Source organism: Sturnira hondurensis, unplaced genomic scaffold (genome assembly GCF_014824575.4).
Source record: "Sturnira hondurensis isolate 20B ecotype Veracruz unplaced genomic scaffold, ASM1482457v3 Scaffold0013190, whole genome shotgun sequence".
Classification (NCBI taxonomy): domain Eukaryota; kingdom Metazoa; phylum Chordata; class Mammalia; order Chiroptera; family Phyllostomidae; genus Sturnira; species Sturnira hondurensis.
The window spans coordinates 894,684-908,079 of NW_028085821.1; the positions used below are offsets into that span (position 1 = coordinate 894,684).

The 13,396-nt window shown below is 37.1% G+C and overlaps 1 protein-coding gene across 2 annotated transcripts in view; it reads right to left on the minus strand.

Moving 5' to 3' along the window:
- The window catches only part of NELL2 (neural EGFL like 2), a 289,076-nt gene that overhangs the window by 163,640 nt on the left and 112,040 nt on the right, over positions 1-13,396 (minus strand). For both annotated transcript variants that reach the window (XM_037061082.1, XM_037061081.1), the window contains exon 13: positions 4,446-4,574. In XM_037061082.1, coding sequence (XP_036916977.1) covers positions 4,446-4,574 — 129 coding nt within the window. The remainder of the gene's footprint in view (positions 1-4,445; positions 4,575-13,396) is intronic.

Below are 13,396 nucleotides of genomic sequence, written 5' to 3' on the forward strand. Positions count from 1 at the left end.
GTGCACTACATCTATCAAGAAAATCTTCAAAGTAAAAACAAAATTAAATAGTCTAGAAGGATAATTAAATCATGAAGAGTTAGACCAAAAGGCAAAAAGTGTTTGTTTCAGATTGCATTACTTTGCTAGGGCTAATGTGGAGTACCATAACTGGTGGCATAAGGAACAGAAATTTGTCTCACAATTCTGTAGGCAAAATCAAGGGGTCAGAGGGCTGATTCCTTCTGTAGGCTGTGAGGGACAATACACTCCCTGCCTCTTGCCTAACTTTGGTGCTTTGCTGGAAATCTTTGGTATTCCTTGGCTTACAGGGGCATGAACCTGACCTCTGCCTTCACAAATACGATGAAGGCACTCCTCTACCCCAAACCTCTATTGGTTTCCCCTTGTTCTTACCACAAAACCCTTTGTCTTTACTGAGCCCTTCAAGGACCTGCTTCCCACCAATTGCCTCACAGGCACTTCTCCCTTGTTCTCTGCCTTCCTCCAGTTCTTACAAAGACTTCTTTCCACCTACAAGCCTTTACACGTGCTGACTTTTCCAGCTAGGAAATTCCCTTCAATTCCACGCTTACTTATAGACCTGGCTACTTTTTACTTAGTTTCAGATTTCAGAAAACAAGCAAACAGAAAACAACAACAACAAAATCCCTTTCTTTTTTTAATAAATTTATTTATTTATCTTGGAGGGGAAGGGAAGGAGAGAAGTCTCAATGTATGGTTGCCTCTCATGCGTCCCCTGCTGGGAACGGGGAACTAGCCTGCAACCCAGGCATGTGTCCTGACTGGGAATCGAACCGTGAGTATATGGTTCGCAGGCCCGTGCTCAATCCACTGAGCTACGCCAGCCAGGGCAAAACCCCTTTCTTCAAGCACTACCACTGATCCAGATCAGACCCCCTCTTTACCTATGTCTCTGCTCTTTCAGGGCATTTGCCACACATGCAATTTGATGTCCTTTGGTGTAATGTTCTGTTTATTAACCGACTTGCCTGAGAGAATATCAGTCATTATTTTTTATTTACTGTTTCACCTCTAGCCTAGCCTTGAACAAAGTAGGTATGCAATGAATATCTGTTAAATAAATAAATGAACTCCAACATTTACCAGCGCTATTTTAATGCTGATCAAGTAAACTGCAGTAAAAATAGTCTGAATTATAGTCATATCATTAAATAACCCTACAGATTTAGTAAATAAAATTTATATTACTCACAAATTACTACTCACTTATTTTTGTACATAATGAAAAGTCTAATTTCTTAGAAAACCAGCTGATAGTCAACATGTACAATGGCATATCTTTTTAAATGTTGCTTCTAAAAACTCAAAGCATCCTAAAAGTTAGCAACAACAATAACAAAATGAAAAGTAAAACCAAATTTGATCAGAATACTGAAAAGCCTGTTAACACAAATAACAAAAGATGTATTAGCTGTTCTCATGTATGAAAAATTCAAGATCATCTATAATAAACCAAAAAGGTTTTCTATAATTATCTTAACTTTGGAATAGTACACCTTTAAATGATAAATAAAGATCACGTAGCAATTCACAAACCATTTCCAGGATGATCCATTCAGGATGGCTCTACTTTCAAAACACACCATGAATATGCTCCCTCCTCTTTACCTCCTTGATCACTCCAGGCACCACCGTCTTCGCCTGAAGGACTGTAATAGCCTTCCAACCAGTCTTCCTATGTACACTTCTGTTCTCCCCACCACCTCCAACCCAATAGTTTGCCCAACTCATTGGAGACAGAACTATCCTTTATACCATATTTTGCCATATATAATGTGTACTTTTTTGCCCGTATTTTTTAGGGAAAAGTAAGGATGCACATTATTATACACAGGTAGTACCAATTCCATATCCATATAAATGTTTTTTGTCTCCTCTTTTATTTATTTTATCTTTTCAATGTTATTTTATTTTATTTTTACCTATAATCTTTATTCTATCTTCCATTACTATAATTCTTTTATTTATGCATTAAAAGTCTAACTCCAGAAAGCAATAACAATATCTGTATGCAAAATAACACCCTGGAATATGATCCTTGGTTTTATTTCTAAATATAAATAATAAATAACTGAATTAAAAAATTCAAAGGAAATATTTTTTTCATGAAAGTTTGGGCCAAAACTGTGGGTATGCACTATACAGAGGAGCACATTATACAAGGCAAGATATGGTGAGTCTGAGCATGTCATTCCCCTCCTTGAAACGAATCTAAAATCCTCACAAGCCTGTCTACATTTTCTGTACCCTAATTCTTTTTTAAATTAATTTATTTATTTTAATTGTTGTTCAAGTACAGTTTTCTGTCTTTTACTCCCATCCCAGTCCACCCCCCCAGCCCTCCCCACCTCCCTCCCGTTTCCACCCTCCCTAGTTAACTGTCTTTCTCTGCTCTGATTTGTCTGGTTCATCACATTATCCTTCTTTCTGTTTATAGAACAACCAAGCTAGTCTCCCCTTGGGTCTTTCTACTTGCTATTCTCTCTTGTTGGAATGCTTTGTTCCAGATCTTTCTATGCTGTTTCCTTAGTTTCCTTATCANAATCTAAAATCCTCACAAGCCCGTCTACATTTTCTGTACCCTGTCTAATTCTTTTTTAAATTAATTAATTTATTTTAATTGTTGTTCAAGTACAGTTTTCTGTCTTTTACTCCCATCCCAGTCCACCCCCCCCAGCCCTCCCCACCTCCCTCCCGTTTCCACCCCCCCTAGTTAACTGTCTTTCTCTGCTCTGATTTGTCTGGTTCATCACATTATCCTTCTTTCTGTTTATAGAACAACCAAGCTAGTCTCCCCTTGGGTCTTTCTACTTGCTATTCTCTCTTGTTGGAATGCTTTGTTCCAGATCTTTCTATGCTGTTTCCTTAGTTTCCTTATCATCAGGTCTCAAGTAGGCTGGCAACCCTCCCTCCTCCAGCCCCAGAGGCTTTCCCTGACCATCCCACCTAAATTAATTCCCAATCACTATCACGTCACCCTGTTTTGTTTTCTTCCTCTTATTTATTACTATATGAAATTGTCTTCTCTCTCTCAGGAGTTACTCACATATTTTCGGCCCCTCTCCCAGGAACGTAGGCTCCTGACCACAAGAAACTTATCAGTCTTATTCATCATTTACTACCCAGTCCTAGAAAAATCATTTGTATTATAGTAAGTAGGTACTCACTAAATATTTATTACATGAGTGAATATACTTAACAACAACAAAAGCAGCAGGTCAAAATAAAAATGATTATCATAAAATTAAGATTTTAAAAGAGATATCACATGAATTATACACATTAACACTTTCAGTGAAGCTTATTACATATTAGAAATCTTAAGTATTATTATGAAAAATTCATTATTTTACTAAGTAACTTTAAATCCATTTTTGATATAAAACTTTTAAAAGTTGGGGAATTTTAAATAAATCTTCATTAGGAATGGGGAAGGGAAGCCACATGTCCCACCCAAAGCAAAAATGGAACAGTCTCTTCAGAACTGAATCAGAAGCATTTAAAGAAATACTTTGGGAAAAAATGTCAATTAAAAAATAGAGTACTGATTTTTAACAGAGAAAAAAATCTATTGAAAGCTAAGGGAAACAATAGAAATCGCTTTCCTGATGGCCAATAAGTCACTGTGTAACTAAGCAAAGGCTACATGTTTATACTTTGAAGGTTTTCCACCTCCAAGGACTGATGCACTCTCCTGACATTTGGGAAAGGTAAGTCTAGAACCCTCCAAATGCCAAAACAACACCATATCAGTATTCTTACTTGCAAGACCCAGGATTCAAATCTGTGCCTCAAGTAAATTATAAACTACTATGTCTCATGGACTTCTAGAGTCTTCATGAACAGTCAAAGCCAAGGACTCCCTCACTGTATTTGGACTGTTTCCATGAGAGAATAGATTACCATAGATATTAGTTAAGATTTTTAAAAAAACAACCAGGAAATCATTTACTCCATAGAGCTGTTTATTAAGTACTGCAGAGCACATCTACTAAGATTACTTACAAGAGAAGACAAAAATAGCAATAGGCACTTTATTTCCCTGTTAATTGATTGCCTTTGTTACACAACATTGTCTGGAAAAATCTGACTACAATTCTATCTGTAAACCACAGTAATCATGTCAATATGTGAACTATCTGAAGATCTAATTATGAAAAAAAAAACAAGGCAATTTCACAGGGGGAGCTTTGTTCTAATTCAAGAAACCAGCCATATTAACTTACTAGTCTGACATATAGCAGATAGTTGAAAAAATTTAATTTGAAAGATAATTATTTTTAGCTGATTAATATGCTTCAAATTAAATCCACCACTTTTAATGGGCCCATCAACTTGACAACCTGGGAAATTAATAAATTTTGCATGGCGTAATCCTAGGAAATTTACACAGCGGAGCTGCACATCATTACAAAGATTACCTTCACAGTAGGCGTTGTCCTCTCGCAGAGCCCGGAAACCATCTCGACAGCTACAAACAGCCCTGTCGTTCAGATTTCTGCACACAGAATTCTCCATGCAGTTATGCCATTCTGAACAGAAGTCATAACCTACCAGGAAAAAAAGGAACTTATTAAGGTAAATGAACCATGACAAAGCAAATAAACTTGGTCTACTTAATGTCTTCCTTCGATTTAGAAGCTCTTTTCCCCTAAATGATTTTTAAAATTGATGTCTTCATCCACTGTTTACAGAACCACATGCTATGTGTACTAAAAAGTTTTTCTTTATGTGCAAACTCAATTATTTCCTACTTCAATTTAATCTATGTCTTGTTGCTGACTTTATAAATGTTATCTAGTCCCCAGTAACAGCCTTCCAATTATCTGAAACAAAGATACTTGGAGTCCAAAATGTAGATTGACAACACAGAAGATGATACAGTGAGGAAGCAAGTAATCTGAGTACCAATGGTGGAACATAATTAACAACCATGGGCAACAGAAACCAAGCCAGATAAACGTGTATACTGTGTGTTTAAGAAACAAAATGAACAGCTCAGCATCCTTTAAGAAATCTGAAACCTGTTTAAAAATGAAAATTATATCACTTCAGTCTAATTTTCTCTGGGAATCTTCAAGGCATAGTATGTCCACTCAAAAGAAGGAGAAAATTTTTATGAATTACAAAGATTTCATGGATTCCAGACTTTATAAGAGGAAAGAAAAATGGAACATCTTATAAACAGTAACATCAATCATGTGTAATTTCTGAGGGTCTTTTTTTTCTGTGTGAATCCTTTGTTCAAAGGTCATCAAAGATGCTGACATTAAAAGCTTGAAGACTAGAATTCATATTTAATGGAAATCACATGATTGTGCACCATTCAAGTAATTTTTAAATTGCCTGATGCACAAGTTATCTCTCTCATTTTTACATTGTTTAATGAATTACCATTTCAGTCTACTATGAAAGAAATGAAGACTGGAAGAATATATTTCACGTAGCCAGAATAAATGCACCTGCCCATAGCCAAGAAAAGACTTTTACCTGAGCAAATCATGAAGATGGAAGTTCTAAACTGGTTCATCTTATTTGTAATCAAATTATCATAGAATGCTGTGATTCAGTAAAAGGGTGGATTAAACTATTCCACAGCTGGCAGGTGTGTCTGTTACAGCAAAACGGTTGGTGTCCATTTTGATTGGTTGGTGTCCATAATGACTACCTTGAGTATCACCCAGAATTAAAACAACTCCCTGAATTAGGCCAGAAAAATACAGTAGACCCCTGTTATCTTGGGGATAGGGGACCTTATGTCCCAAGACCACAGTAGATGACTGAAACCATGGATAGTACCAAACCCTATACATAATGTTTTTTTCTTATATATATGCACCTATGATCAAATTTAATTTAAAAAGTAAGCACAGTAAGAGATTAACGACAACAACAATAAAATAGAACAGTTACAACATATACTGTAAGGTTACGTTACAGTTACGTTAATGGTTTGGAGCCTTTATGATGTAAAACAGGGGCTACATGGACACAAGCAATGCAGTACCAGGTCAGTTGATCTGATAACTAAGACAGTTCATAAGCAACTAACAGGCAGGTATTGTGTCTGGTACAGATGTGCTGTACAAAGGACTGAGTCACGTCCCAGGCAGCACAGAGCAGGATGGATTGAGATTTTCACACAAAGAACAGGGTGCAACTTAAAACTTAGAAATTGTTTATTTCTGGAATTTTCCATTTAATATTTTTGGACAGCCACTGACCACAAGTAACTGAAACCATGGGTAGGGGGGGACTACAGTATATAGTGAATAACAGCATTTAAACCATTTGACTACTTTTCTTGACAAGATTCATCACAATGTAAATTATAATGATTAAAACTAAACGTTAGAAATAAAAAGCTCATTTTTAAGAGGCAAATATTTTTCTTGTAGGGTTTTTTTATTTCCTTCTTCTTTAAAGAGTTAATTGACTGGCAGGCACTTAAGTTGCTTCCAGCACTTGACTCTTACAAATTGTGTTGCTATGAACATCGGGATGCATAGGTTCTTTTGGATTGGTGTTTCAGGGCTCTTAGGATATACTCCTCACAGTGGAATTGCTGGGTCAAAAGGCATGTCCATTTTTAGTTTTCTGAGGAAATTCCTTAGTTTTCCACAGTGGCTGCACCAGTCTGCATTCCCACCAACGGTGCACAAGCGTTCCCTTTCCCCACATCCTCCCCAACACTTGTTGTTTGTTGATTTGGTTATGATGTCCACTCCCACTGGTGTGAAGTGGTATCTCATTGTGGTTTTAATTTTCATTTCTCTGATAGCTAGTGATGCTGAGCATCTTTGCACATGTCTCTGGGTCCTCTATACATCCTCCTTGGAAAAGTGTCCAGGTCTTTTGCCCATTTTTTATTGGGTTGTTTATCTTCCTGGAGTGGAGTCATGTGAGTTCTTTATATATTTTGGAGATCAAACCCTTGTTTGAAGTATAATGGAGGGGGAAGGGTTTTCAGGAACAACTATAAAGGACACATGGACAAAACCAAGGTGAGGTGGAAGTAGGGGAGGAAGGTGGGGATGGCTGGGGTGGGTGGGGAGTAGTTGGGGAGTAAAAGCAGACAACTGTTTTTTTAAAAAAATTTTAATAAATAAATAGTTAAATAAAACCATATTTCTTAAAAAGTGTTTCACTGCCTTTTTACAATGCCTGAGGAGAAATAATTTCAGCTAAAAAGTCACCTTCATTCTCTATCTCAGTAGCTCAGCACATCATCAACCTAAAATGAAAAAATCAATCCTTAGAATTGTGCTTTTAGTCTCTATGTCATTTAATTCTGCTCTGATCTTGGTTATTTCCTTCCTTCTACTTGCTCTGGACTGTTTTTGTTGTTCCTCGAGTTCTTATAGGTGTAGGGTTAGGTTGTTTGTTTGAAATGTTTCTATCTTCTTTAGGTAAGCTTATATTGCTATGAACTTCCCTCGCAGGACTGCCTTCGCTGTGTCCCATAAGTTTTGGGTTGTTGTGAGTTCATTTTCATAAATGACCCTGAATAGCAGCCACAATTTTGAGAAAGAAGAACAAAGTAGGAGGGATCACAATACCTGATATCAAACTGTATTACAGGGCCACTGTAATCAAAATAGCCTGGTACTGGCATAGAAACAGGCACATAGACTAATGGAACAGAACAGAGAGCCCAGAAATAAACTCAACTCTCTACACTCAATTAATATTCAACAAAGGGGGCAGTAACATAAAATGGAGTAAAGATAGCCTTTTCAACAAATGGTGTTGGGAGAATGGACAGCTACGTGCAAAAAAATCAAACTTGAGCACCGACTTACATCATACACCAAAATAAATTCAAGGTGGATAAAAGACTTAAATATAAGCAGTGACACCATTAAAGTCCTAGAGGAGAACATTGGCAGGAAAATCTCAGATATTTCATGCAGCAATATTTTTACTGATATGTCTCCTAGAGCAAGGGGCATAAAGGAGAGAATAAACAAATGGGATCTCATCAAAATTAAAAGCTTCTGCATGGCTAAAGAAAACAGTATTAAGATAAAAAGAGAAGCAACTGTTTGGTAAAACATATTTGCCAATGATACCTCAGACAAAGGTTTAATCTCCAAAACATACAAACAACTTACACGGCTCCACTCTAAGAAGACAACTAACCCAATTAAAAAATGGGCAAAGGACTTGAACAGACACTTCTCCAAGGAGGACATACAGAGGATCCAGAGACACATGAAAAGATGCTCAATATTGCCAACTATCAGAAAGATGCAAATTAAAACCACAATGACATACCACTTTACACCAGTCACAATGGCCATCATGAACAAAGCAACAAACAACAAATGTTGGAGAGGTTGTGGGGAAAAGGGGACCCTAGTTCACTGTTGGTGGGATTGAAGACTGATACAACCACTATGGAAAACAGTATGGAATTTTCTAAGAAAACTAAAAATGAACATGCCTTTTGACCCAGCAGTTCCACTGCTGGGACTGTATCTTAAGAACCCTAAAACACCAATCCAAAAGAATCTATGCACACCAATGTTCATTGCAGCACAATTTACAATAGCCAAGAGCTGGAAGCAACCTAGATGCCCATCAGTAAATGAATGGATCAAAAAACTATGGTACATATACACAATGGAATTCTATGCAGCAGAAAGAAAGAAGGAGCTCCTACCCTTTGCAACAGCATGGATGGAACTAGAAGGCATTATGCTGAGTGAAATAAGCCAGGTGTTGAAGGACAATTACCATATGATCTCACCTTTAACAGGAAGGTAAACAACAAAACAAACAAGCAAGCAAAATATAACCAAAGACACTGAAATAGAGAACAGGCTGGCAGGGACCAGAGGGGAGAGAGGAGAGAATCACAGGGGAAAAGGGGAAGGATTCACAGGAACAAGTATAAAGGACACATGGACAATAACTAAGGTGGGGAGGGGGGAAATGGGAGGATGGTGGGGAGCACTGGGGAGGTGGCAGGGTTGGGAATATAAGACAGAAAACTGTACTTGAACAATAATTAAATAAATCTAAATTTTAAAATAATAAATAAATAAATAAAATGAAAAAAATCACTCCATATTTATTCTAAACTGAAACAAAGTGACAAAAAAATAAATTGTCCCACCCTTTAAGATACACAGAGAATTAAAAGACCACATTCCCAACACAGTGCTAAACCTTGTATAATTTCACCCATAATGTTTCAAATGACTTTTAGAGGGCTATGACTAAGAACATATAAAGGTCCTGATGCATTTTTATATTTCTCTCCTAAGTTTATATATTTTTTCAAAACTACCTCAATTCACTTTGCTGTATTTTCTCTCCTCCCACGTTTCAGACTCTGCCCAGTCTGACCCATCCCTGCCTGTACACATGCCTCCCTACTGCCATCCATTTCCTTTCCGCCTAAGTAACAGTGAGAGCCCTCATCTCTGCACCAACTACTGTGTGTGCGCCCACCACACAGTGTTTTGTCTAATGGCACCAAGAACTAACTATAAACTATAGTTCCAACTATAAAATAACAGTACGATCCCACTTTCACTGTTAGGGTGCGTTAGGGCGTGTTTAGTTTTTATCAGGTGTTTTTTTTTAAATTAGTCCAGAGACTGGAAAACTAAAAATTTAATCAATAAAATTCTAATTAAACAATGACAGATAGCTATTTTGATTTATTCTCTCAACAAATAAGTTTACCAAATCTATTGGTTGTTTTATGCTTTGGGACGAAATACCAGGGTCAAAAGGCTAACTACTGACAAGTAGAAAATTCAGACTCAATTAAAGTGGGTTGTTTCCAATCAATAGGGAATAACTTCAAACAATCAGAGTATGGGTCGGCAATAAACCATGACTATATTATCTTAATAGTCGCATTTCTAATCATATGTGCTCGGCTTAGGAACACCTGCATTTATATCTTATCTCTACACTTACTGGTGTGTCATTAACTGTGTAAGTTAACTAACTTTCCCAAAACTTCCATTTTTCTCACCTGTTAAATTAGGATAACATCTACCTTTGAAAACATAAGGTTCAAATGAGATCATCTATGTAAAAGCATAATGGTATAGAATTTGTTAATAATTGGAACAATTAGAATGGTACTAATAAGCCACAAACCAAATATGTTGAGATATTTATTACAGAAGAAAGTTCAAGTAGTAGTTATAGATGGATGGATCATTAATATAATACAATCTAGACTTTCTTTTATTTTTTCCTTTAGATTTTAACCTCAAGGATGGCAATTTTTCTGTTCCCTTTTGAGCTTTTCCAATGAAGTATGTGCCTTTTATTAAATGTAGTTTTATAAAATATTAGTATCCATTTCTGTATAACTGAGTAAGTAGGAAAGGGTATACATAGAAGGTTATGAGGAAGGGCAACATACATAAAGGTTACGTGTAATAATCAGGAGGAGGATACACTGATTTTGAGTATTTGCTGGTGTTGCCTACAGGTATCTATTCCTCCTTTTTGGAAAAGTAAGACCAACCTAGTCGTACTTCGGATGAACATCCACTCCCGGACGTCAGCCTGTGTGTTTACAGGGAAGTGGCCTCTGCCGCCCCACGGGACAAGACACTCCACGGGCCTAGAAACAATAATCTCTTCAGGTCGGGGCTTATGATCCAGTTCAGTGTGAGTAAAGACAAATAAAACTCAATTCTGGGCCCTTTGTTCAACTTTTGAGCATACTGAACTTTTCTTCTGCCTTTAATTAGATACTTAATTGTATCATGGTGACATGAGCTTAGGAATGTCAGGGGTGTACCTAAGAATGTATGGAGCTGAAAGATAGAGCCACTTCAGAGGAGGCAGACTGAGAGATACATCTATGGAAGGGGCAGGATTTGAAATCTGATTCAAGCTGCTCCCTGGGGCCACCTGTTCCTTCTTTTTTGCTTCAGTCAGTTGGATTAGGTGTTTCATCTCTTGCATCTCAAAGAATACTAACTAACTTATTTTGGCATTGTTTGCAAGACAGTGGGTAACCCCAATTTTTCCCAAAGTGCGATCCATACGCGAGGATGAACACTTTTTAAACTTAAATTTTATTTTTTCAATTACAGTTTACATTCAATATTATTTTGTATCAGTTTCAGGTGTACAGTACAGTGGTCAGAAAATCATATACTTTACAAAGTCTTCCCCCTGATGTTTCCAGTACCCACCTGGCACCATACACAGTCATTACAATATTGACTGTATTCCCTAGGCTGTACTTTACATCCCCATGGCTACATTGTAACTACCAATTTGTACTTCTTAATCGTCAACTTTTTATCCAGTCCCCCAAGTCCCCCTCCCCTCTGGCAACCATCAATCTGTTATCTGTTGGGTGAACATTTTTTTAAAGTACTAACAGCAATGGGTTTCTTTTAATGTGTAGAAGAAATACATGAATCTAACAACAAATAATATCATTATTTTATGGATAGCATTACTTCGTAATGAAACTAAAGTTTAAAAAAATGAGTTTAATAACACCATATATAAAAAATTAACCAAGTAATGTTACTAGTAATATATAGATAATAAAAATTCTAAAGGTATAATTGAATAATATAGTGAAGCATGAATTACCCCAAAGTTGGGAGAGAACAATCTGCACTCCCCAGCCTTCTGCATGTTGATGCCCCAATTACTTATAACTATATGGTGGGATAGAGCACATGCTAAATTAAACTGGGGCATCCCGATCTGGCTGGTGTGGCTCAGTGGATTGACCGCTAGCCATGTGAACCAAAGGGTCACCAGTTCGATTCCCTGTCGGGGATGGTCTTAAGCCACTGAGCTTTGGAGCTACTTTTGTTGTATAGCAACAGATAACTAACTACTCAATGTGGCCCCACTGACCAGTTTTATCAGTACCACCAGGGAGCTTATTACCAATGCAGATTTGTGAGCTTGACCCCAGACCTACAGGATCATAATCTGCATTCCAACCATCCCTAGGTTATTTGTATGCACACTTAAGCTTAAAAGGCACTAATACAGCCTACTTTTAGCTGTCCGGTTCCTAAGTGAAGTGACTGAAACAAGCATTCTTGACTCATATCAAATACCACCCCTGCTCTGGGCAAGTCGTGGGTCTGGTGCTGTGGGACTGAAACTCGAATGGCCCTCCTTGTCTGTCTATTTGATTACAGTCCCTTTTACTGGCTTCCCTTCATTCCCAAGAGCTACCCTAAAACTCTTTGAAGGGCAAACCAAATCTTAAACCATTCTAAATTCCTCAAGAACCTTTCACAGAACTGAGGTTTTAAAACTCATAAATAAATGGATGGGAGAAGAAGCTAAAAAGAAAAAAAACAACACCCTGCTAAAAATGGGACAGGGGCATTTTATGTCTACTTTTTTATAGATCAAATTAAAAGAAAAAATAATAGTATATGTCTTATAAGGTTTCTTTATTTTACTTTTTTCTAGTTAAGCTTTCCTGTGTATCAGCATAAAGGCCATTATTTAAACAAGTGTTAGTAGCTCATTTAGAGAAGTTTTTTACACAACATCATAACACAAGTATGAGCACCAACTACATCCCAGGTGTCACGGTAGGAATGAAGGATACAGAGGTCAATATGAAGACCCAGCCCTGCCTTCAAAGTGCATAGTTCAATGAAGGAAACAGATTCACAAACATTTCACAATAACAAAGGAAGGCACATATGATTTCATGACTGGTAGGAACCATTAAAATTTTCATATAATCAATCCTTTAGTTTACTACTTGAATCTATAATAAAATACCAAGTATAAAAATCATTAGTGATGGGGAATTCTCTCCCTCCTAAGGCATCCCATTATATGTCTCAATAGCTTAAATTTTACTATTTTCTTACACTGAACTAAGAATCCAAGTCCCTTCTATTTATTGGTCTTAGGCCATTGGTCACAGAGGCAACACGAAACAAGCAAAGCATGTCTGATGGCCTTTCTCTCCTGGAGAGTATAGAAACCTATGTGTGAAGAGAGTGGAAATGATAAGAGAAGGACCTGAAGTAATCAAAATGGAAAGTGTGCTAAGTCAATTATAGGCACCAACTGAAGAGCAATGAAAAGCAAACAAACTAACTAATAAAATAGGTCAGCACTGTTGTGTAAATTTCTTCAGCAGTACCACGTTGACTCAGACCTGAGTACAGAGAAAAGTTTAGAAATCCAGAGCTTGAGAATGGTGTAAGATACCTCGCAGAACTACATGACAGCATCTAGATATTAATCCATAACTATACTTACTGTGTGCCAAATCAGGAACCCACTTAGGGAAATACTACTAGTCTTTGGAAATGCCTTGCTTATAAAATTTCTCTTTCATCTCAGTTGAAAAAGCCTCCTAAAATGTCCCGCATACATAAATCTTCTT